Source organism: Balaenoptera ricei, chromosome 5 (genome assembly GCF_028023285.1).
Source record: "Balaenoptera ricei isolate mBalRic1 chromosome 5, mBalRic1.hap2, whole genome shotgun sequence".
In the NCBI taxonomy this organism is placed as follows: Eukaryota; Metazoa; Chordata; class Mammalia; order Artiodactyla; family Balaenopteridae; genus Balaenoptera; species Balaenoptera ricei.
The window spans coordinates 31,327,402-31,350,265 of record NC_082643.1 but is presented as its reverse complement, the minus strand read 5'-3'; the positions used below and the strand labels follow the sequence as shown (position 1 = coordinate 31,350,265).

Below are 22,864 nucleotides of genomic sequence, written 5' to 3'. Positions count from 1 at the left end.
ATGAGGGAATGAGAAGAGAAAAGTGAGAGACAGGGAGTTCAAAGGGGCTTGAGGAAACTCTGGGGGTGATGGGAGGGTTCACCCACGTGATTTTGGTGATGGCTTCACAGGTGTATGCACACATCAAACTTACCAAATGTATACTATAAATATATGCAGTTTATTGTACGTCAGTTACACGTCAATAAAACTTTAACAAAATAGATGGAAAAACATATTTACAGATTATGTTCCCTACATACAACTTTTTATTGAATAAATTTCACTTGGAACATTGGATTAGTTTAAGGTGTACAGCCTGTTATTTTGATACATTTATATATTGTGATATCACCGATGTATCAATATTTATCACATTACATAATTATAGTGTACTATTATTGTCTACATTCATTATACTGTACATTAGATCTCTAGGGTCTATTTACTACTCATTACAAGTTTGTACCTTTATATACCAACAATCTTATCCCTCCACCATCCCCTAGTAGCCACCATTTTATCTTACATACAGTGTTTGATGCTGCAGGACACACACATGCGCGCGCGTTCACGTGAAGTGACAGCTGTAGAGGCTGAAACTAAAACTTAAAAGCACTAGTGAAGAAAAAACTGTTCTTTTATTTCCTCTCTCCCTCCCCTTCATCCCCTACACTCTCATTTAGAGAAGAAAAATAAAATGAATTACACCACAGACTAAATAAAGAAAAAGAAGAGGCAATCAGAAGGAAACCTTTGGTTTTGTTTCAAAACGCGAACAAGCAGGAAGTAGCGATGAAGGAAAATGCTAATCTGTCAGAGAATGAAAGTTAAAGGGTTTCGAAAAGAAAGGGGGAAAAATGAGAACACTCAGAAACCCCATAGAGAGCATTTCTTTTCCAATAAAAATGAATTTGTATCTAGGTATCTTCTACATGCTGCTTATATCATTGCTGTATGTCTAGCCAGGCAATGCAGCATAAAAAAATAAGTATTAAGTATTGTTAATGTTGGGGAAGCAGTAATAAAAATGACAAGTTCCCCATACAAAATTCATTATATTGAGTCATCATACCTGTCGGCTTCTCACCCAACATGAGCTACCTCTCATTGGGATCTGTCTAGGGGTATAAAGCATAATATTTACTAAGATGGCATTTTCTTCCCCAAAAGTCCCATTCTCATTTCCAGGCTTAGAAGTTTCTTCCAGGTAAAATCATTTTACTACAAACCTCACAAAATAGCTCATCCCTCCCCTGACAATGGGAAAATGCTGAAATGAACACATGACCGGAAATCAAAATTATGGTCAGAATAGATGGGAAATCAACCAGAGGGCTGGTATCCAACCCTCGTTTTAGTTTAAAAAAAAAAAAAAAAATAACTTTGCCTCAAGTCAGAAGAAGAAAACGGGAGATGCCATACATGTGTCTACTGCACATCTTTTTCTATCTCCCAGACCCTGGAGCCTTTGCTCCTCATTTTAGTTTAGTGTTTGTTGGGGGACGGAGGGGGGATGGGGATGTTTGGCTATTTCCCTTCTTCTATTTCCAACCTCCGATCCAATATTTGCAGCGAAAACAATTCAAGGGCAACAGCTTCTTTGGTGAGGAAAGCTATATTCAGCTTCGTGTCACAGTGCCATAAGTGACCCAGGCATGCTGGCTCCAGAGCCCATGCTCCAAACCATCACACTGTATCACCTCTTGTGCTAAAGGAAACACCCTTGCTTGACCGTAACCAGCTAGCCAAAATGAAGGTAAATAAAAACCTCAGTTTTCTCCTATTTGGTGCATCACCAGAAAACGTATTAATTAAATCCTAATTACTGCATCTTCAGTTGCTAAAAATAACATAGGGGAAAAGAACAGCAACCTAACTTTCAAATCTCCCAAGGCATCTGCCATTTTACGATAATCACTTTATCACCTTCAGGCAGCCTGTGTATATTGTTAGGAGTGAAGTTATACAAAAATAGCATCTCTTAATGTTCTTCTGTAGGCAATGTTTGCTTAAAAGTGAAATTCAATAGGATGAAGCAACGTAAAGAGAAAAAAAAAAGACAGAAAAAGTAACACAAGACCAGGGACAAGAAGGAACTAACTTCAGAGAGTATCAAGAACCAGAAAGAAACTGTATGTATTGAAGAAAAAGATCCTCTAGTTTATTAAACTAATTCCCCCAACAAGGGAAGAAAGAATCATGTGAAGCAGGAAAAAAACACATGCAATTTACTACAAAAGAACTGGATTTTTGCCCTTAGCTTCCAACCAATAACCAAATCATTTTGAACTGTACTAGGCATAAGTTTACCAAACAGTAAACTGGGTTTAAAGCTACCTCCTGGGGGCTTCCCTGGTGGCGCAGTGGTTGAGAGTCTGCCTGCCAATGCAGGGGACACAGGTTCGAGCCCTGGTCTGGGAAGATCCCACGTGCCGCGGAGCAACTGGACCCGTGAGCCACAATTGCTGAGCCTGCGCGTCTGGAGCCTGTGCTCCGCAACGAGAGGCCGCGATAGTGAGAGGCCCGCACACAGCGATGAAGAGTGGCCCCCGCTTGCCACAACTAGAGAGGACCCTCGCACAGAAACGAAGACCCAACACAGCCATAAATAAATTAATTAATTAATTTAAAGCTACCTCCTGGCAAGGCACCATCCTCTGCTGGTCAGATTAACATAGGAAATTTATTTTATTTTTATAACCTTCACCCATTCTGTCCTTCATCCGTCTAATACAGGCTTTCTCAACCTCAGCACTACTGACATTTTGGACATCTGGGGACAGGGGAGGGCCGTCTCGCGCGCTGCAGATGTTCAGCAGTCCATCCCTGGTCTCCACGCATTAGATGCCAGCAGCACCCCTCTTCAGCAATCCTGCCAACCAAAAATGTCTCCAAATATTGCCAAAGAGCCCTGGAGTAGGGCTGGAGGGTACCAAAATCATCCCCAGTTTAGAACCTCTGCTCTCGTATTTGAGTGACGGAGTTAGCTCTAGATGCTGAGATATTGCAATGAACAAACCACATAAGATGTCACTATCACCAGGAAGTGTATATTCCAATCCCAGGGTTGGGGCTAATGAGATATTACCATAATCCTCATCTAAACCAGTTAGTCACTACCAGTGGCAAACTAAACATAAGCACATAGATTTAGCCTTCATTTTACCCCTTTCTAGAACAGGGGTAATAATAAGGTCGTCCCTCAGCATCAGCAGGGGATTGGTTCCAGGACCCACTTTGGATATCAGAATCTGCAGATGCTCAAGTTCTACAGTCTGGCCTGAGTTTCCACAGATTCAACCAACTGTGGACCGTAAACATCCTACACCATACGTGGTTGGTTGAATCCGTGAATGTGGGACCAACCTGTGGATACAGAGGACTGACTGTACTTAACAGGTTAAGAAAAAACATCTCAAACAGTGGCTAAAAACATCTTCTTTAAATAAAATACTTGCAAATAGGTAACACACACCTGAACCCACTGATAAATGTTAATTTCATTAAAAAGTGGGCCAACTGGACAACATAGGCCTCCTGATGTAATAACACAACAGGAAGAATATAGCACTGCTATGACGTATTCTTGCAATAAATAAACCAACAAAAGCCGAATCTGAATCTAATGAAGCCTATAGATTTAACTATTAGCTTACAGGAAATATGACAGACACCAGAGAAACCTGAGGATACCACCAGCCATATCTAAAATGTGGAAAATTCTATTTTAAAAAATGACTCAGGTTCATCAACAAATTAAATGCTGGGGGTGGGGGCCGGGGTAGAGGGAGGGGACTGCACAAATGAAAAACGACTTAAAACATATCAACCAAATGAAATGTGCTGACACTGTTGAAATCCTGCAGGAATTCAAACAAACATTAAAATACGTTTTTGAAAAAAAAAAATCTATAAAAATGGAACACAGATTGAGTACTGGATCATACGCATTTTGTTAGGTATGATAATTATATTCTTTTTATCTTTTCTATAACATCCTTTTTTGTAAGTCCTTATCTTTTTTGAGATATCCACTCAAGTATTTATGAGTGCAGCAATATGTTTTAGAAAATCTTTAAAGTATTATTCCAAAAAGTGGCAGTAGAGAGACTAATGAAACAAGAAGTGTCGAATGCTGAAAACCAAAGAGCAGGATAATAGGCCCATGAGGAGTCATTATACTCATCTCTCCGCTTGTATAAATTTGAAATTTTTAAAATATACAAATTTTTTAAAACACAAAATATGTAATGTAAGTTGATTCTAATGTGCTTGCTGGAACCCAAAGAGTATTTACCTGAAAATCAATCCTGTGTGTTGGTTAAAAAGAACTGATGCTGGGGGAGCAGTGCCATTTGTCTGCCAGACAAAAAGCAAAGTCCCCAGCGGATCCACAGCCTAAGAAGTACAGTCGTGACTGTTTTCCATTCCTTTACTCCGTGTACTTGTCCTTCATCTAACCTCAAGCTTTGTGATCATTCATTTCCTTTCTTTTCTCAAGAAAGGTGAATGCTCAGAGATGCTGAACCTTTTCGAACTCTAATCCTAGATACTTCCTATAGTAAATGTAAGACTCAAAGTTTATCTTAAAAAAAAAAAAAAACTCATCAAGTAAACTTCTTTTCAAATCGCTCTGTATCTGTATGTCATCATTATAAGCCTTTAAGTTCACATGGTTTACACTTAAACTAAAACATCTTCATTTTAGCCCACAACATAAAGAAAAGATTCAATGAATGTAATAAACAGCCTTCTTCCTTACTGTTTCAGAGCATTTAATTCCAAAAACTCACATCCACAACAGACTCTATTTCAAAACCTAAGTCTATTCCAGTTCTGTTCTGCTGCAATTTATCTATCAACTGATGTTCACTGACTATGTCCCACACTTCCTGGGACATCATTAGGTACCTCATAAATGTTCTCCTTTCTCATAAGCTTTGACTTTTGAGATGCATGTTCGGAGTCTGCATTTGCTGTGTGTTAAATATCCCACTCTCCCCACGCCCCACTACCGAGAGGAGCTCACCTCAAATACTGTTTCAGGGCACTCGTTATTGTCTTCACTTCCCAATCTATAGAATTCTCCAGGTCCACCTCATTGCAGGTTTTCACATCTGGTGAGCAAGCACGGAAGAAAAAAATCATTCAAACCTTGACCAAATGGCTCATTTTTAAACAGGCAAACCACAAATACTGAATTCTGTGGTTTCCTATAAAAACATTACATACAATTTCTTATCATATTATAAGCCACATTCTTTTATCAGACATTTCTAGCACTTCAAAAAATCTGTAGTGAAGATCGAAGTAAAAGGATAAGGGTTGGGCTGGGAGTAGGGGAGAACTGGACAGAGCAGTTAAATATTCACAACTGCAAAGCATGTACAGCTATTATTATTACTACTGCTACTATTATTATAAGGTACTACTCAGTAGCCATGGCTTACAGCATGTGGCATTTTGCAGTGTCTATATATTTGAACTTGCTTCAGGTGGCATGATTGCTATCACACTGTGTTATGACAGGGGAAACAGGCAGTACCCTTAATGGCAAAATCCCTATTAGAAGAACAAGAAGTCAGTGGGGGAAAAGGATGGTAAGTCTGGTCCCACACTTCTAAGGTTTATACTCATCATATTATCTTTCTGAAGACTAATACATGATCAACCAAAACAGAAATGACACATAAACTTAAAAAGTCTTTTATGGGTAATCTTTTACATTAACGTTACAATCTATACACACATCCAAGAAATATTTACTAGAAGCCTCTATGTAACATTTCTGACATTCATTCTAAATTAGTTTTCTTTGTCCTAAAAGTACATTAATGATGCATTTCTTACAAATGCCCTTTCAAATATCTAGTAAACTCTAAAGAAGATGTAAAACAGGCACTAAAAAAAAGAAGAAGAAGAGTTGAAGGAGGAGGAGGAGGAGGGCAGCGCAATTAATTCTGAACAGGAAAAAGTCAACCCTGGTTGAAATAAAAGGAAAGGATGGTGGGAAAGGCAAGCATTCTGAGTGTGGTGGCATCTCCAAGCCTTGTAAGGCTGGGCTACTGCACTTGGCTGTGACCTGGCAGCAGGGAGGAGAGCACAGCCAGGGACCACACACCTGGGCTTAAATCCCGCCACAACCCTGACCAGCCTCGCCACCCCAACAAGTCAGTTCCAAACCTATGAACTTCAGTTCTTCATGTGCACAACGGAGATAACGTACATGCTCTCGTGGAAATACTGAGAGCATCAAAGCAAATCAGGAATGTATGCAGATTTCCATAAATCATCAAATGAGTAGGTTATTACCACAGCTGAGTCACCAAAAGTATAAGCATTCAGTGGTGGTACCTACCCATGGGAGGGAGCAGTAAATGGCTTATGATGAAGGACATCAAACAATCAAGAGAAACTGGAGTGAGTTTCTACGCTCCAATCACACAAAGGAGAAAATAAGAGATTTGTGGAAAACACTTTATTTCTCCCTCACTCCAGAATGATGTTTCAACGAAGACCCCCCCCAAAAAACTAGTCGTTTCAGGTATTTTTTCCTCCCTTACACTGTATTTGTCTATATATGGAAGGAAACTTCTTGTTAGTATACCCTTTTCAAACTAAAGTTCAAAAAGAAAATCCTGTCCAAATGGGACCACCACGTTAAGTCATGCATGCCACTTAAAAAGTTTGAGGCTTCGGCATGGGAAAGGATGGGTGACAATGCAATGTTATTCTCAAACTTTTTGAAAATAAAGTAAAACAGGAAGTGATGGTTATTTCACAGCCATAACATCAGATACATGAAGTCGATTACTCAAAAGTCTGGAAACTTTTCAAAGCACTTCAACAGCTCTTGATTACAGCAACTGACAGCAATATGCAATAAACTACAACAATGGCAATTGACACTGATTACATTTTGATCGGTTCCTACAATTCAGAACTCATTTGTTAACTGAGTTTGTCAGACAAGCCACAGATACATTCAAGAAATCAAATTAAGCATCCTGATTAAAGGTACAATCCTTTATAACTAGGACTAAATAATTCTGTTCTAAAGGCTTTGCCAACCAATTACTGCAGTAACTGAATATTCTCTCTCATTAAGTCAATTATTCAAATCTCATACAAGTCAGATAACATTTTCAATCAACTTGCTACCAGCAAATCACCATTTTAAAATCCAGGAAGCTTCTAAAGGAAATCTTTTATTTTCAGCTTTTGACCAAATGATCATTCTATATTTTGAGAACCATAGTTTTTCTATGGAAAAATAAGCCATCCTTTGAATACATGGAATAAAAAGGAGCTGTCACACGAGAAGCCAATGACTACATAATGTCTATGGTATTAATCCTCTATTAAATTTTCACTGTTTTCAAATAACTCAATCAACCCTAGCAGCTCTTAACAATCCGTGGATGCACTGGGACTAGGTAAATTTGTTAATAACTTATTTGGGATTCAATCTTAAAAATGCATTTAGAGTGTTCAATCAGAATATATGTTCTACTATAAATAAGGTAGAAATTCTGTTTCCTTTCTGGCCAAGGAACACTACACCTCGTGGATTAGTTTAAACCCTAAACTAATGAACAGAGATACAAATAGTTGACTTTTTATTTGGGTAAATGCTTCATAATTCTATAACCAGTGGTCATTTTTTTGAAATCGGAAACTTTCAGCCCAGCCCAAAGTGCTGGCACCCTACTCGACACTGACTTGGGTCCTAGTCTAAAGTACTTGAAGACGCCCAGTGATTGAATGAGTTTGGAGAATATTCTTTATAATCCAAAATCAGAATCTTTTTCAGCTACATTAGTTTACTTTTTCCCTCAACCTTTGTGAAAAGTCCTACAAACAAAGTAAACATGGTAATATGTTTATAGTAAAACTCCCCTAAATTAGTCTGATTTCTGGCTTTCTATGGTTCTCTGTCTTAAAATAAATAAAATCATCCAGCTGTTTTTACAAATTGAATTTAGAAACAAACAGAAAATTCACCAGCACACACAAGCTACCACATTTTCCCAGCACTTTCCCTTCCCTGCTCTGATGCTTTCATTCCAAAGAAGAAGAAGGAAGAACACAGGACAATTCTAACTCAGCTGAGTTCCAACCTACCAATCGCGATAATTCGTCTGTTACATTGTCACCCCACTTACTAAAAAACCGTGACTCACCCAAAGACACCTCCATCTGCTATTTCTCCCTGCCTTCCCCAACTGCTTCAAGTTTCTAATTAAAAAAAAAAAAAAAAAAAACACTTCTACCAGACTATGTGTGCCCTCTGTTAGAGCAAAAAAAAAAAAAAAGAAGGAAAAGAAAAACACCTGTAAAGGGAAGGAATGTAATTGCTCACTGGGGCATGTTCTTGTGGAACCTTAAGAAACTTGGTCCAAGGGAAAGCTAGGAGGCTGTTGGAAAATCCAGCAGACCGCTACTTTCTGCCCCCGGGATGGAAGATGACCAAGAAGGCAAACAACTCTCATCACCAGGGGAGGAAGGCAGCTGCCCACTCCTTTACCTGACCTGGACGAGTACAAATGGTGGTCAGCAGCCATTAGTACTTCACGTGTGGCGGAGAGGAGAGAAGAAAGGGGCAGGGGAGGAAGGGGAGCGAGAAAGGAATGGGGGAGGGGAAGCAGAAGAATAGGAAGGGGAAGGAGAAGAAGAACAGAGAGAAATATTTTTCTCTATTGTAATTTTAAATGTGAAGGTCGTGAAAACACACCCAATAGAGACACAAGTGAAGAAAACATGCAAGATATTAAGCATGCATCCCTCTTTTAGAAATCAACACAAACTTTTACACAGGAGTATTTAAAGAACGCTGAAAATATTTTAAATACAAAAATATTTTATGTAAAAATGGCAATAAAGGAAAAATAATAGCAAAGTAAATGATTAGCTCTCAAGAACTAAAGAGAACCAAAGTAAACAGAAGTTCCTGTCAAAAAATATAAAACGACTCGGAACTTTATCTCAGATTTTTAAAAAGTTAGGTTACTTTTCATTTCTGCAAAGAAAAATGCATTCCAAACAAAAAGTACTTTGAAAAAATTCAAATTTGAAATAAACGTTATCTGGAAGAATCAAAATTTTAAAAAATAACTGCCTAAAAATGTTAAAACTTGGTAAATCTGGGGAAGGGGTATTATGGGAGTCTATTGTACTATTTACTTGCAATTTTTCTGCAGGCTAGAGATTATTTCAAAATAAAAAATTTTGTTTTTTAAAAGTAAATAAATAAATAATTAATTTTAAAAAAATAACTCCTAGTACCACAAATGGGCAAAATTATCAGAATTAATTATCTACTAGAGGGAAAAAAATAGATTGGTACAAAAGAGCAAAATTAAAAATCTGGCAGACTCACCCAATTTTTTTCTCTTAAACATATATAACTTTGAAACAATGTAGAGCGGTTGGGAAATGTAGAAAATGAATATCTACAGGACAGTGTGTACACAACTATTCAGAAACTCAAATTCTTTTTTTGGAAGAGGTATAAATTAGTTCAATTTGAACACTTGCTGAATCAGGAAGAAAGGAAAGAAACATCTTAAGGTAATCTTAAATTCATTAGGAAATAGTGAATAAATCTCTTTCGTTAAGAGCTAAAGTTTGAGCTGGTAACATAAAGTAACAAGAAAATGATATTAATGCTAATAATAATCCAAAGTTTGTGATTGACCATCTTAAATTCATACTAGGAATTATTTAGAGATGAAGTAAAATTAATTTATCCTGTGCCGTTCCCTTAAACGCATTACTTAATAAGAAAACAATAAGTCAGTATCTTTCCCTTGTGTCAATTCTCTAATTCCCTCTGATTGCAGAATGGTATTACTGAAAACACAGCATTTCTTTTTGCCAGCAGCTTAAATGAGGTTGTGTCATGCTTGTGTCCTGGACTTCTCTACGCTGAGCCTCACGGAAAGTGAAAACAGTTTTCCAGGTCATGAATTTTTGAGGGTTTAGATATTTTAAACACCTTGCAAGTTCAGAACTGTCTTGGGACATTTCCCATGAGCAGAGGAAAGTACCACCCAAGTCCAGGGATGCTGATGATCATATGGTTTTTATGAGTTCAAGAACAAATTTGGAGACAGCTTAACACCTCAGGGTGACCACAGGGACACCTGCTTGTTTGAGCTGCCCTTGAACATGAATGAGAAGATAATAAAATAAAGCTAGGATCCTTATAACCAATTCACTGCCAAGTGTGCCTTTCAGCCAAATCTCCCTTTCTGATACCAACAGAGTCTTCCAGTTCTAATCACCATAACACCATCTTGGAAATGAGAGTAGTGTTTCTAATTTTAAAATTAACTAAAAGCAGATGCTGTCATCCCATTAAACTCTGCCAGCTGCTACTGAACCACTGGCAACCTGAGTCTATTTAATTTGGAGCCCACTAATGGTAAAAAGGAAAATCTGACTGCCAAAATTGCATACCCAAGTTAAACCAGAGAGGCAGAAAATGAAAACAACTCATGAAAGTGAATGTATTCTAATAAGGCTCTCCAAGTCATGACGAGGCATTTTTCCTGTGGTTAATAAGCTAAGAAAAGAGTTGTTGCTTATTAAATCCTGAATTCAAACGCAGCCAAACAAGCAACGCTATCTGTAACATCCCGGCTGATTTTATTCATCTCGGTTTATGCTTCCTCAAAGTAAGTTTTTGCAACAATGCTTTAAGATGCAGACAGGTTTAAGTGCACTGACAGAATACCTGAGGGCACTGTTAATATTGATTAATTAAAGGGAGATATCAAATAAATTAATACTTAGCAAGGTCATAATGACAGATCGGTTTGACAAACAGGCCCTCAAGCCTGATGAGTTATCTTCACCCCCCCAGGAGGCAGCCTGCTCTGGGGTCATGGGGGGTGGAGGAGCAGGGCCTCTTACAGGTGGCACTGAGCTGACAGCAGAGTGTAATGTAAAAGCGCTTTGTCATTCACATAACGTCTGGGGTAATGAAATGAATTCACTTTCTGGCTTCCTCTTGTCTGCGATGCCAAAGAACACTGTGTTATCAGCACAGATGGAGCAGGCATGGTTCTGGAGAACAGCCTGGTGCAAACTACAAACAAGCCACTGTGCATACCAATGAATCCCTGAGAAACAGACCCTTGCTGTTGAGTGACAGTTGTGGACGCTCCAGAAAAATGAATGAGTCCCAGTGGTCTTGTGCAACCAAATGTACTGTCAAGACTTTGGACGGGCAATTTGAAAGCCACGCAAATCACAGAGGGCTGGCTGCTACTCCCCTGGGAGAAGCAAGCAGGAGAAGACGTTCACCCATCAGCTGCCTTCTTTCCTTCCTCCATTTCTTAGTAAGGGGGACCTGAGCAAACACTAACTGACTTCTCTGAGCCAACTGTCTCTGCTCAGGAGAAAAGGACTCCAAGACAGCAGAAGAAAAGAATGGATTCCCAAGTTACGTTACTATGAAACACTGAGTTGCAAAGACAACGAACATAAACAAACAATGCATGGAAAATGATTAGAAAAGAGGCATACCCATCAACATACTCAGAAGTCTCTGGACCTTTGAACTCACCCCCACAACTCTGTACAATCCTTGGTCGTTTATACCTATTGGAAGAGACGAAATGTTAGCAAATACGAGACAGTCAAATCTGAAAAGCTGTCAACAAACAGTGGCACTCAGAATCCTTGCTAACTCACATTAGCAGCATTCCTGTTGCCTATAAAAACAATGTTTGACAAAAGTGAGTGTTTACCAACTTGCCTTAGCAGCTTGGTATTCATGAGTTACGGTTGGAAGATAATCTCATAAAACACTGTTCCAGGAGGACAAAATGTAAGGAGTCAGTGGTTATGAAAAAAAAGTTGATTAAGTAGTACTCACACATACCAATGCAATTTGTAAAGATGCACGGCACCTTTCATGTTTCTTATGTTTCCCTATTCTTGAGATTTTTCTTGAAAAGTTTTAGCCTTTTAAAAATGATATGGTGCTGATTAGTACACAGGAAGAAACCGTTGTTTGGATGATTCTTGAAGACCATGGAAATCACTCACTCAAAAGTAAAGCAAAACTTGTTTTGTTTGGGGTTTTTTTAAGAGCCATTACATGCACCATCCAGTGAGAAGCACTAAGACTCCAAATGAGATCAGAGGCTGTTTCACTGTGCTGCCTTTTATTTCTTTCTCCTCACTCAGTTTCAAGCTTCTGAAATGTCCTATTCGTCTGTTATTTGCTGAAGTGTGGCCCCCAAAATTCATATGTTAAAGTCCTAACCCCCAGTATCTCAGAAGGTGACTGTTTTTAGAACTAAGGTCTTTAAAAGAAGTGGTTAAGTTAAAACAAGGTCATGAGGGTGGGCCCTAATCCAATATGACCGGTATCCTTATAAGCAGAGATCAGGCCACAGATGCAAACAGAAGGAAGACAGTGTGAAAACACAGAGAGAAGATGGCCATCCACAAGCCATGCAGAGGGGCCCTCAGAAGAAACCAGCCCTGTTGACACCCTGTCTCGGATCTCTAGCCCCGAGAACTGTACGAAAATAAACTTCTGTTGCTTAAGTCGCCCAGTCTGTGGTACTTGATTATGGCAGCCCCAGCAAACAGACACACCTTCTCTCTCGATTGTCTCTAGAGAGCTCAAAGGACCAGAAGAGCAAAGGCTGGCCCTTCAGCCTACACAAGACTATTCAGAAGGCTCAGGAACCAAAGTAGCAGAGAGGCACCTTCATGATGGGAAACACTGACTCCAAGAGCAGAGAAAAATGCAGGTCAGCCCTGCCAGGAGTTGGGAAAAAAAGAAACTGTCAAGAAACACAAAAATCAGAGCTTGAGCCTGCTGGAGGAGAAAAGACCAGCCAGAGCTCACTCCTTCCGTCTCCTACAGGCTAGAAGACCATGTCCAGAGAATTTTAAATACCAGAGGATTTTTTTCAATACTACTCTATTTAAGAAACCTAAAATAGTGGCCTCAAAGCCAGAAGCCAAAAGAGCAAGTCATATTCTGCAAACAAACGTGCCCTATGAGAAGTGCCCGATATACAAAGAGAAATGAAATAAGAATGTTACTTCAGCAATAATCATCACTCTGTGCTGGTAATTACTATCAGATAATAGATCAAGTTCAAATTCATCAACCCGAGAGAAGGAGAGTTAATTGCTAATGCATAATGAAAGGTACAAAGGGGAACTAATGCTACTCAACACAGTTTTTCCTTTTTTAACATGAAATTTAAATAAACCTACTATAAAAGCAGCTTGGAAACGGCACATAGAACACATACACTCAAGTCATGTAGGATTTACTGTTTCTTGTTACATTGTCCTTAAAAGCTCTGGACTAAGGACTTGGGACAAATTTTACATCTATGAACACACACATGACATATAAAAGACATCATATAAACAGATCTGAAGAATATAAACCAATCAACATGCCAAGTCATACGATTCGTATATCCTCTCCAACTTCTCTTCAAAATTTCCCCTTTCAGCCAAAGGGATCACTATTTCTCATCACCAAGTATTAGAATTTTGAAAATTTTCTTTGACTTCCTTTCACTTTCCAAATGCAACAGATCGCAATCTCTGCATTTTCTTCACACTTTGGACTAATCTCTGCTTCTTCAACACGGCCTCGAATTTGATGCCTGCATGTTGAGCATCCCTACAGGGACGTACACACAACCATAATCCATTCTGAACAACATCATTTTTTCTACTTTCTATTTTTCAAGCCACTTTGATTACCTTAGGCCTCTCCCATCCCCATTTAAAAGTCATCAGATCCAATCCAAATTCCTCAGCTGAAGAAGCATGTAAGGCACAGACACATAACTCCCCATAAGGGGTCCCACCTCACCTACCCACATTTATTGCAGAGTATTCGTCTTCAATCAGAGCAGACCCCTGACTACCAAATTCATCCTCTCCTCAGGCACAAGTCTCCTCTGACGGGGAATTTCTTCCCCTTCTCTTCATTAATAACTCATCTGCCAAATATTTATTCATCAAATACATGGCAGGTGTGATTCTAGTTGCCCAGGAGTCGACAGTGAGCAAGATGAAGTCCCATCCAGACCTTCAAATCAGAAAAAAATCCCACCTTTTCTGTCACCACCCACAGTGATATTCCCTTTTATTAAAATTTTTATCTGTTTTGAACTTATATATTCTTTTCTCACCATTTTTTCTACTGAAGCATAGTTAATTTACCATGTTGTGTTAGTTTCAACTGTACGGCAAAGTGATTCAGCTATACATATCTGTGTGAGTATACATGTGTCTATATATATTCTTTTTCAGATTCTTTTCCGTTATAGGTTATTACAAGATATTGACTATAGTTCGCTGTGCTCCACAGTAGGTCCTTGTTGTTTACCTAATTTATATACAGCAGTGTGTATCTGTTAATCCCAGACTCCTAATGTATCTCCCCCACCACCGCCACTATCCCCTTTGGTAACCATAAGTTTGTTTCTATGTCTATGAGTCTGTTTCTGTTTTTGTAAATAACTTCATTTGTATCATATTTTAGATTCCACATATAAGTGATATTATATGATACTTGTCTTTGTCTGACTTGCTTCATTTAGTATGATAATCTCTAGGTCTATCCATGTTGCTGTAAATGGCATTATTTCATTCTTTTTTATGTCTGAGTAATATTCCATTGTATATATATATGTGTGTATATATATACACACCACATCTTCTTTATCCATTCATCTGTCGATGACATTTAGATTGCTTCCATGTCTTGGCTACTATAAACAGTGCTGCTATGAACCTTGGGGTGCAGGCATCTTTTTGAATTAGAGTCTTTGGCTTTTCCAGATATATGCCTGGGAGTGGGATTGCAGGATCATATGGTAGCTCTATTTTTAGTTTTTTAAGGAAACTCCATCCTGTTCTCCATAGTGGGTGCACCAATTTACATTCCCACCAACAATGTAGGAGGGTTCCTTTTTCTCCACACCCTCTGATATTCCCTTTTTCTGAATGTGTCTCGTAATTATTTTCTTTTAACACCTGATCGCATTTTAAAACAAGCCCACATTCTGCTATTCACAGTTACCAAAATCAAAAATCTGAATGTCTAACCTGACATCAGGTTATTTAGGTCTGTATTTTTCCCCACTCAGCATGAATATTCATATGTCACTATGTTAAAAATAATTTCCACACCAAACCTATCTGAAGACATTAAATATGGGACAGTATATGTCCCATATTGCCTTTGCTCAAACACGTCCACCTCAGAATTTTCAGATTAAGAATTGTGGACCCCAGGACTTCCCTGGTGGTCCAGTGGTAAAGGTTCCACCTTCCAGTGCAGGAGATGTGGGTTCGATCCCTGGTCGGGGAACTAAGATCCCACATGCCGCGGGACAGCTAACTAAGCTCACGCGCCACAACTACTGAGCTTGCGTGCCTCAACAAGAGAGCCCGCGTGCTGCAACCAAGACCCGATGCAGCCAAAAAAATAAAAAATAAAAATAAATAAATTGTTAAAGAAAAAAAAGAATTGTGGACCTGTGTTCTTCCTTTTCTCCCCAAATACCTAGAGATATTACCTGTAAAGATATTAGGTTAACTTTGATTTGGGCTTTTTTCGTTTATTTTTAATAGCTTTCACGGTGCCTTGCATAGAATAGTTGAGTATAGAATAGGTATAGCTAGGTTGATTTGACTTGAAATTATTTTAGAACTACAGATACAGATTGGACTTGGCCCAAACCAGACATTACACTTAGGAACTAAAAACTTAAATATCCAAGGTATTAATAAACAAAACGAAAAGAGAACCCTCAGAATGGGAGAAAATATTTGCAAATGAAGTAACTGACACGGGATTAATCTCCAAAATATACAAATAGCTCATGAAGCTCAATATCAAAAAAACAAACAGGGCTTCCCTGGTGGCACAGTGGTTGAGAATCTGCCTGCCAATGTGGGGGACACGGGTTCATGCCCTGGTCTGGGAGGATCCCACATGCCGCAGAGCAACTAGGCCCGTGAGCCACAACTACTGAGCCTGCGCGTCTGGAGCCTGTGCTCCGCAACAAGAGAGGCCGCAATAGTGAGAGGCCCGTGCACCACGATGAAGAGTGGCCCCCACTTGCCACAACTAGAGAAAGCCCTTGCACAGAAACGAAGATCCAACACAGCCATAAATAAATAAATAAATAAATAAATAAATAAATAAATAAATAAAATTTTTAAAAAAGAAAGAAAAAAAGCTTTAAAAAAAAAACAAACAACTCAATCAAAAAATGGGCAGATCTAAATAAACATTTCTCCAAAGAAGACATACAGATGGCTAAAAGCACATGAAAAGATGCTCAACATCACTAATTATTAGAAAAATGCAAATCAAAACTACAGTGAGGTATCATCTCACACCAATCAGAATGGCCAACATCAAAAAAATCTACAAGCAATAAATGCTGGAGAGGGTGTGGAGAAGAGGGAACCCTCCTACACTGTTGGTGGGAATGTAAACTGGTACAGCCGCTATGGAGAACAGTATGGAGGTTCCTTAAAAAACTAAAAATAGAACTACCATATGATCTAGCAATCCCACTCCTGGGCATATATCCGGAGAAAACCATAATTTGAAAAGATACATGCACCCTAATGTTCAAGGCAACACTATTTACAATAGCCAGGACATGGAAGCAACCTAAATGTCCATTGACAGAGGAATGGATAAAGATGTAGTAATATGTACAATGGAATATTACTCAGCCATACAAAAAGAACGAAATAATGCCATTTGCAGCAACATAGATGGACCTAGAGATTGTCATAATGAGTGAAGTAAGTCAAGATAACTACCATATGATATCACTTATATGTGGAATCTAAAAAAAGGGTACAAATGAACTTATCTACAAAACAGAAATAGAGTTACAGATGTAGAAAACAAACTATGGGTACCAGTGGGTAAGGTGGTGGGGAGGGGGGATAAATTGGAAGATTGGGACTGACATATACACACTATTACGTATAAAATAGATAACTAAAAAGGACCTACTGTACAGCACAGGGAGCTCTACTCAATACTCCGTAATGGCCTATATGGGAAAAGAATCTAAAAAAGAGTGGCTAAATTTATAACTGAATCACTTTGCTGTACACCTGAAACACAGCATTATAAATCAACTATACTCTCATAAAAATTTTTTTTTAAAAATCCAAGGTATTAAAACTTTTTCGGCATATCAAAGCTTACTGACAGGTATCATTACCACAGTACTTTCTAACTTTTAACAAAAATCTATAATCGGGTCAAAGTGTTTATAGGCCCAAGGATTTTTTTTTTCTTTTAATTTATAAGATTGGTTCTGATCGGCAGTAAAGGCAAGGTAAGTGCTCTCAAGTTCACTGACGAGCAGCTGATGACAGTTGTCCCTGGGCAAAGCGGCCAAGGTGAAATCAAACGTGCCTTCCTTCCCACCACCTGCCTCCTCCAATCTCACACAGTGCTGTCACTAAGCACTGCCCACATCTTCCTTGAGGAGAGGGGCGAGAAGTAGGAATGAGTCAGGTTTCATCATCATCTCTGCCTCACTGTTTATTTGCATTTGTGCATGTTGACAACAGGGGTGAAAGGTCATTAATGTTCATGGTCACATTCACATCAAAAGTCTGCAATGTGTCATTATTAATGAGGCACATGTGCATATACAAACATGGACATGCAGAAGTACAAATAAAGGTTTACACATCTCACCAGCACTGCAAAGACAACCTCCCCTGTTGGCTATGTAATGAACAAATACAAATATTCATGCATGCATGTGTGTGTATAATAATTTTAAATATGTTTGATAATTATATCTTATGTATCTTGAAAGATTCTTGAAAATAAAAGGGAAAGAGTATCATATGTAAAATGATTAGGAAAAATCTGTGAGGAAATACCTAGCAACAAGGCTTACGAATGCTATGCTATATCGCTAATCATTAGAGAAACGCAAATCGACACACAATGAGGCATCACCGCACACCGGTCAGAATGGCCATCATCCACAAGTCTACAAATAAGAAGTGCTGAAGAGGGTGTAGGGAACAAGGAACCCTCCAACACTATTGGTGGGAATGTAAATTGGTGCACCCACTATGCAGAACAGTATGGAGGTTTCTCAGAAAACTAGAGTTGCCATATGATCCAGCAATCCCACTCCTGGGTATATATCGGAGAAAACTCTAATTCGAAAAGATACATGCATCCCAATGTTCACGGCAGCACTGTTTACAATAGGCAAGACATGGAAGCAGCCTAAATGTCCATCAACAGATGAATGGACGAAGAAGATGTGTTATACACTCATATACACACACAGTGGAATATTATTCAGACATAAAAAGGAATGAAATAATGCCATCTGCAGCAACATGGATGGACCTAGAGATTATCATACTAAGTGAAGTCAGAGAAAGACAAATATCATATGATACTGCTTATATGCGGAATCTTTAAAAATGATGCAAATTAACTTATTTACAAAACAGAAATAGACTCAGAAACATGGAAAATAAACTTTAGGTTACCGAACGAGAAAGTGAGGGGGGAGGGATAAATTAGGAGTTTGAGATTAACATATACACACTACAATATATAAAATAGATAATCAACAAGGACCTACTGTATAGCACAGGGAACTATATTCAATATCTTGTAATAACCTATAACGGAAAAGAATCTGAAAAAGATATATATAGATATATATATATATAACTGACTCACTTTGCTGTACACCTGCAACTAACACAACATTGTAAATCAACTATACTTCAATTTTTTAAAAAAAGAAAGAGATACTATAAAAGTCATTCAAAGAAAAGCAATGAAGAGACTCATGAATATTGTTTCAGGTCATAGGTGAATTACAAAAACTTGGTAATGCGTTCCTTTCTTACATTTATAACTAACCCTCAATAAGCACTATGCTTATATGTCTGTGTAAGTATAGTAAACACTTTCCAGTCCATCCACTACACTGAGTTACATAAAAATAACAGGTTCATACACAAAGATACCCTTCCAAGATACAGGGTGATCCATAATATTTTAAGGTTCTGTCAAAAACACATGTTTATATTAAATTAGTTTTAAATGTAAGCACATAGAACCAAGAATGACTCACTCTTCCATCAAAGGGACCTACCATTCAACATCATAAATTTAAGATGCTCTATATATAAAATTGCAGAATTCTAAACCTTTAGAAGAAGAATGCATTATTTTTAACACTTACAATGTATTAAATACTGCAAAAGGCAGTGTAAGAGACCATTTCTAAGCACTGGGACAGTTAGAAGATTACCTATAGCTTTACAAAGACGAGAAGCTCAAAATGATACTGAGTAACATTTTAACCTTTCTAGATCTTGGTTCCCTCATTTAAAAAAAAACAACAACAACAACAGACAAAAACAAAACATATCCTGGAAATAGAAACTTGTTAAGGTTATAAGATACAAACTATTACAAATTAAGGTTATGGAGATTCTGGAAGCTTCCAGCTCTCCCCTCTCCCAGTTGTTACTGGCAAGTTACTCAATATGTCTCAACTTCTTTATCTGAAAAATGAGGTTAATGATGGAATGGGGTTGTTGTGAAAATTAAAGGAGATAATGTTTATAAAGCATTTGCATGAGTCTTACTAACAAGCACTCATGAAAATCTTTTTAACTGTAGCATAAAAATCAAGATTAATATCAAAACACCTTGGCAAAATACATAAAAAAGTCACCCTAACCAAGGCATGTAGTCTACAGCCCATTGTCATAAAATAAAGCATATGTTGGGAAGACAGTCAAAGTTTATTTAATACGAATGACTCATGGAAAATATAAAATTCCTGTTCACCAATAACATTTGGAATTTCTCCCCTGGATGATAATTATTTGGGCGGCAGATAGAAAAGCATTACAGACAGCTACTATCTGCCAGGAACTGATCTGCATTTTCCTTTCCTATGAAGTCTTGCTTCCACTTTCATGTTGGCTTTCCCCTACTCTTCTCATATAAATCCATTTCTGGGCTAGGATAAACAGCCTCCCCACCAGCAGGCACCTAGAGGAGAGGTCTCATGATTTCATTCACGTGTTCTTTTCACACCCAGACCAACCCAAGGCTGAGCTCAGAAACCTGCCAGCTTGGCACTCCTGAGGCTGGCCGTCACGTGCATGTCCATTCCAGCAGGAGTGAGAAATACCCAAAAAAAGGACAAGGCAAATATCCAATTCCAGGTTCAAGCCAATTTCTTTGGAAGTACTGATAATTTCTGGACTCTTCAGACACATCTAGGCCTGACTCGAATAAGTCTCCTCCTCTCAAATCCAAGTCTCAAATATAAAGAGTGTTTGGTTTATTAAGGGCTACCTTTGTATTAGGGTCCAAATGGACTATAGTATATTCCCAGTACCCCGTGTGGCTGGCCTCATCTCCAGTTTCTAGCCAGCACAAGGGAAAGCATTTTTGCTTCAGACCAGACAACCCCTAGACTTGCTGTTATTCCTTGTACAACCACCAAGCCAGCAGGCAGGATGCCTAGAGAAGGGCAGGAGGAAGCTGCAAAATAACAGAGAGTTTCCTCTCTCACTAGAAACACTCGGGGTCCCAAACTCTCCCCAGGTGTCGGATGTCTAGCTGTCCCAGGTCTAAGAGATCTAGCTCTGACTCATTCAATGTGCCCTTCCATCTTTCCTCACAGTGTGAACCTTGGGGAAAGAAGCATCTCACAGCCTCTGGACCTTCTGGCAGAATTCAGCATCCCTATCACCACTAAGTTGCTCGGTCACCCAACTCTTCGTCTCATTTTACTTCTATCGCCACAGAGTAATTCTAAGAATCGAAGACCAGCATTCAAATCCCAGCTCTGCCACTTTCAACTTGTCTCTTGAGCCTAATATATGCACCTAAGCCTAATAAAGAAGATATATCTGCTCAACTGCCTACTGAGTTTTGTAGAGATTGGGTGAACTAGAGTACACAAAATACTCGGAAAATGTAAACTGCCGTTTATTTGAATTTTAAACATTGTCAGAGGCAGGTTCCACACTGACATGAGGTCTGCCACTGAGAGACTTTCCAGGGCGTTGCAGAGATTCTCAGCAAAGGGGACACATCTTCCTCGGGTTGATGGTACACACTCAGGGGTTCATGATGGAGCTGATCTGGAAAGAGGGCAGGTGTAACTTCAGAATGGCTTCATCCCAGATCGAGATGAGCACTTCAGAGAGTGATACTCAAATCTTCCCTCCTCACTTCCCTTTCCTATTGTCTACAGTTTCAAACCTCCTCTGTTCCTTAAACATTTGTCTTCTGAAAAGATGCTCGACATCACTAATTATTAGAGAAATGCAAGTCAAAACTACAATAAGATATCACCTCACACCAGTCAGAATGGCCATCATCAAAAAGTCTACAAACAGTAAATGCTGGAGAGGGTGTGGAGAAAAGGGAACCCTACACTGTGAGTGGGAATGTACATTGGTGCAGCCATTATGGAAAACACTATGGAGGTTTCTTAAAAAACTAAAAATGGAATTACCAAATGATCCAGCAATCCCATTCTTGGGCATATATCCAGAGAAAACCATAATCCAAAAAGGATACATGCACCCCAGTGTTCACTGCACCGTTTACATAGCCAAGACATGGAAGCAATGTAAATGTCCATCAACAGATGAATGGATAAAGAAGATGTGGTACAGGGACTTCCCTAGCAGTCCAGTGGTTAAGACTCTGAACTCCCAATGCAGGGGGCATGGGTTCGATCCCTGGTCGGGGAACTAAGGATCCCACATGCCACGCAGTGTGGCCAAAAAATTTAAAAAAAAAAAAAGAAGAAGATGTGGTACATATATACAATAGAATATTACTCAGCCATAAAAAAGAATGAAATAATGCCATTTGCAGCAACATGGATGGACCTAGAGATTATTATACTAAGTGAAGTAAGTCACACAGAGAAAGGCAAATATCATATGATATTACTCATATGTGGAATCTAATTTTTTACAAATGAACTTATTTACAAAACAGAAATAGACTTACAGTTATCGAAAACAAACTCATGGCTACCAAAGGGGAAACGGGGTCAGGGAGGGGGATAAATCAGGAGCTTGGGATGAACACACACACTACTATATCTAAGACAGGTAACCAACAAGGACCTACTGTATAGCACAGGGAACCCTACTCAATATTCTGTAATAACCTATATGAGAAAAGAATCTAAAAAAAGAATGAATATATGTATATGTATAACTGAATCACTTTGCTGTACACCTAAAACTAACACAACATTGTAAATCAGCTATACGCCAATAAAATTAAAACATTTAAAAATACATGTCTTCTATTTTTTCATTCATCTCCAACGTCATCAGAAGATCAGCCTAGAGAATCTTCATGTCCTCATGTTCATTGTGGTTAAGAGCACCAGCTCTAAAAACAAGTCGGTCTTGGATATGAGTTGTAGTCTGCCATTTCCTAGCCCTGAGACTTACACAAGTCAAATGATGACTCTTCACTTCAGCTCATCGTGTAAAACACAGACATACCACTGTCTTACAGGGTTCTTGTAAAAATGACACGTAAGTGCAACCTCGTTATTCTCTAGTTTCGTGACTTCTTGACTTCTATTGGTTGTTTCTTGGTCCTCCTCATACCTGAATAATCTAGAGCATTGACACTGTTGATCCTCTTCCTTCAAAAATCTCCCCTTGGGCTTCCCTGGTGGCGCAGTGGTTGAGAATCTGCCTGCCGATGCAGGGGACACGGGTTCGAGCCCTGGTCTGGGAAGATCCCACATGCCGCGCAGCAACTGGGCCCGTGAGCCACAACTACTGAGCCTGCGCA

At 38.9% G+C, this 22,864-nt stretch overlaps 1 protein-coding gene across 4 annotated transcripts in view; it reads right to left on the bottom strand.

Moving 5' to 3' along the window:
• ARHGAP10 (Rho GTPase activating protein 10) overlaps positions 1-22,864 on the bottom strand; it is a 328,794-nt gene that overhangs the window by 117,060 nt on the left and 188,870 nt on the right. For all 4 annotated transcript variants that reach the window (XM_059922584.1, XM_059922586.1, XM_059922585.1 and 1 more), the window contains 2 exons: positions 11,515-11,589; positions 5,012-5,099 (listed from right to left, as the gene is read on the bottom strand). In XM_059922584.1, coding sequence (XP_059778567.1) covers positions 5,012-5,099; positions 11,515-11,589 — 163 coding nt within the window. The remainder of the gene's footprint in view (positions 1-5,011; positions 5,100-11,514; positions 11,590-22,864) is intronic.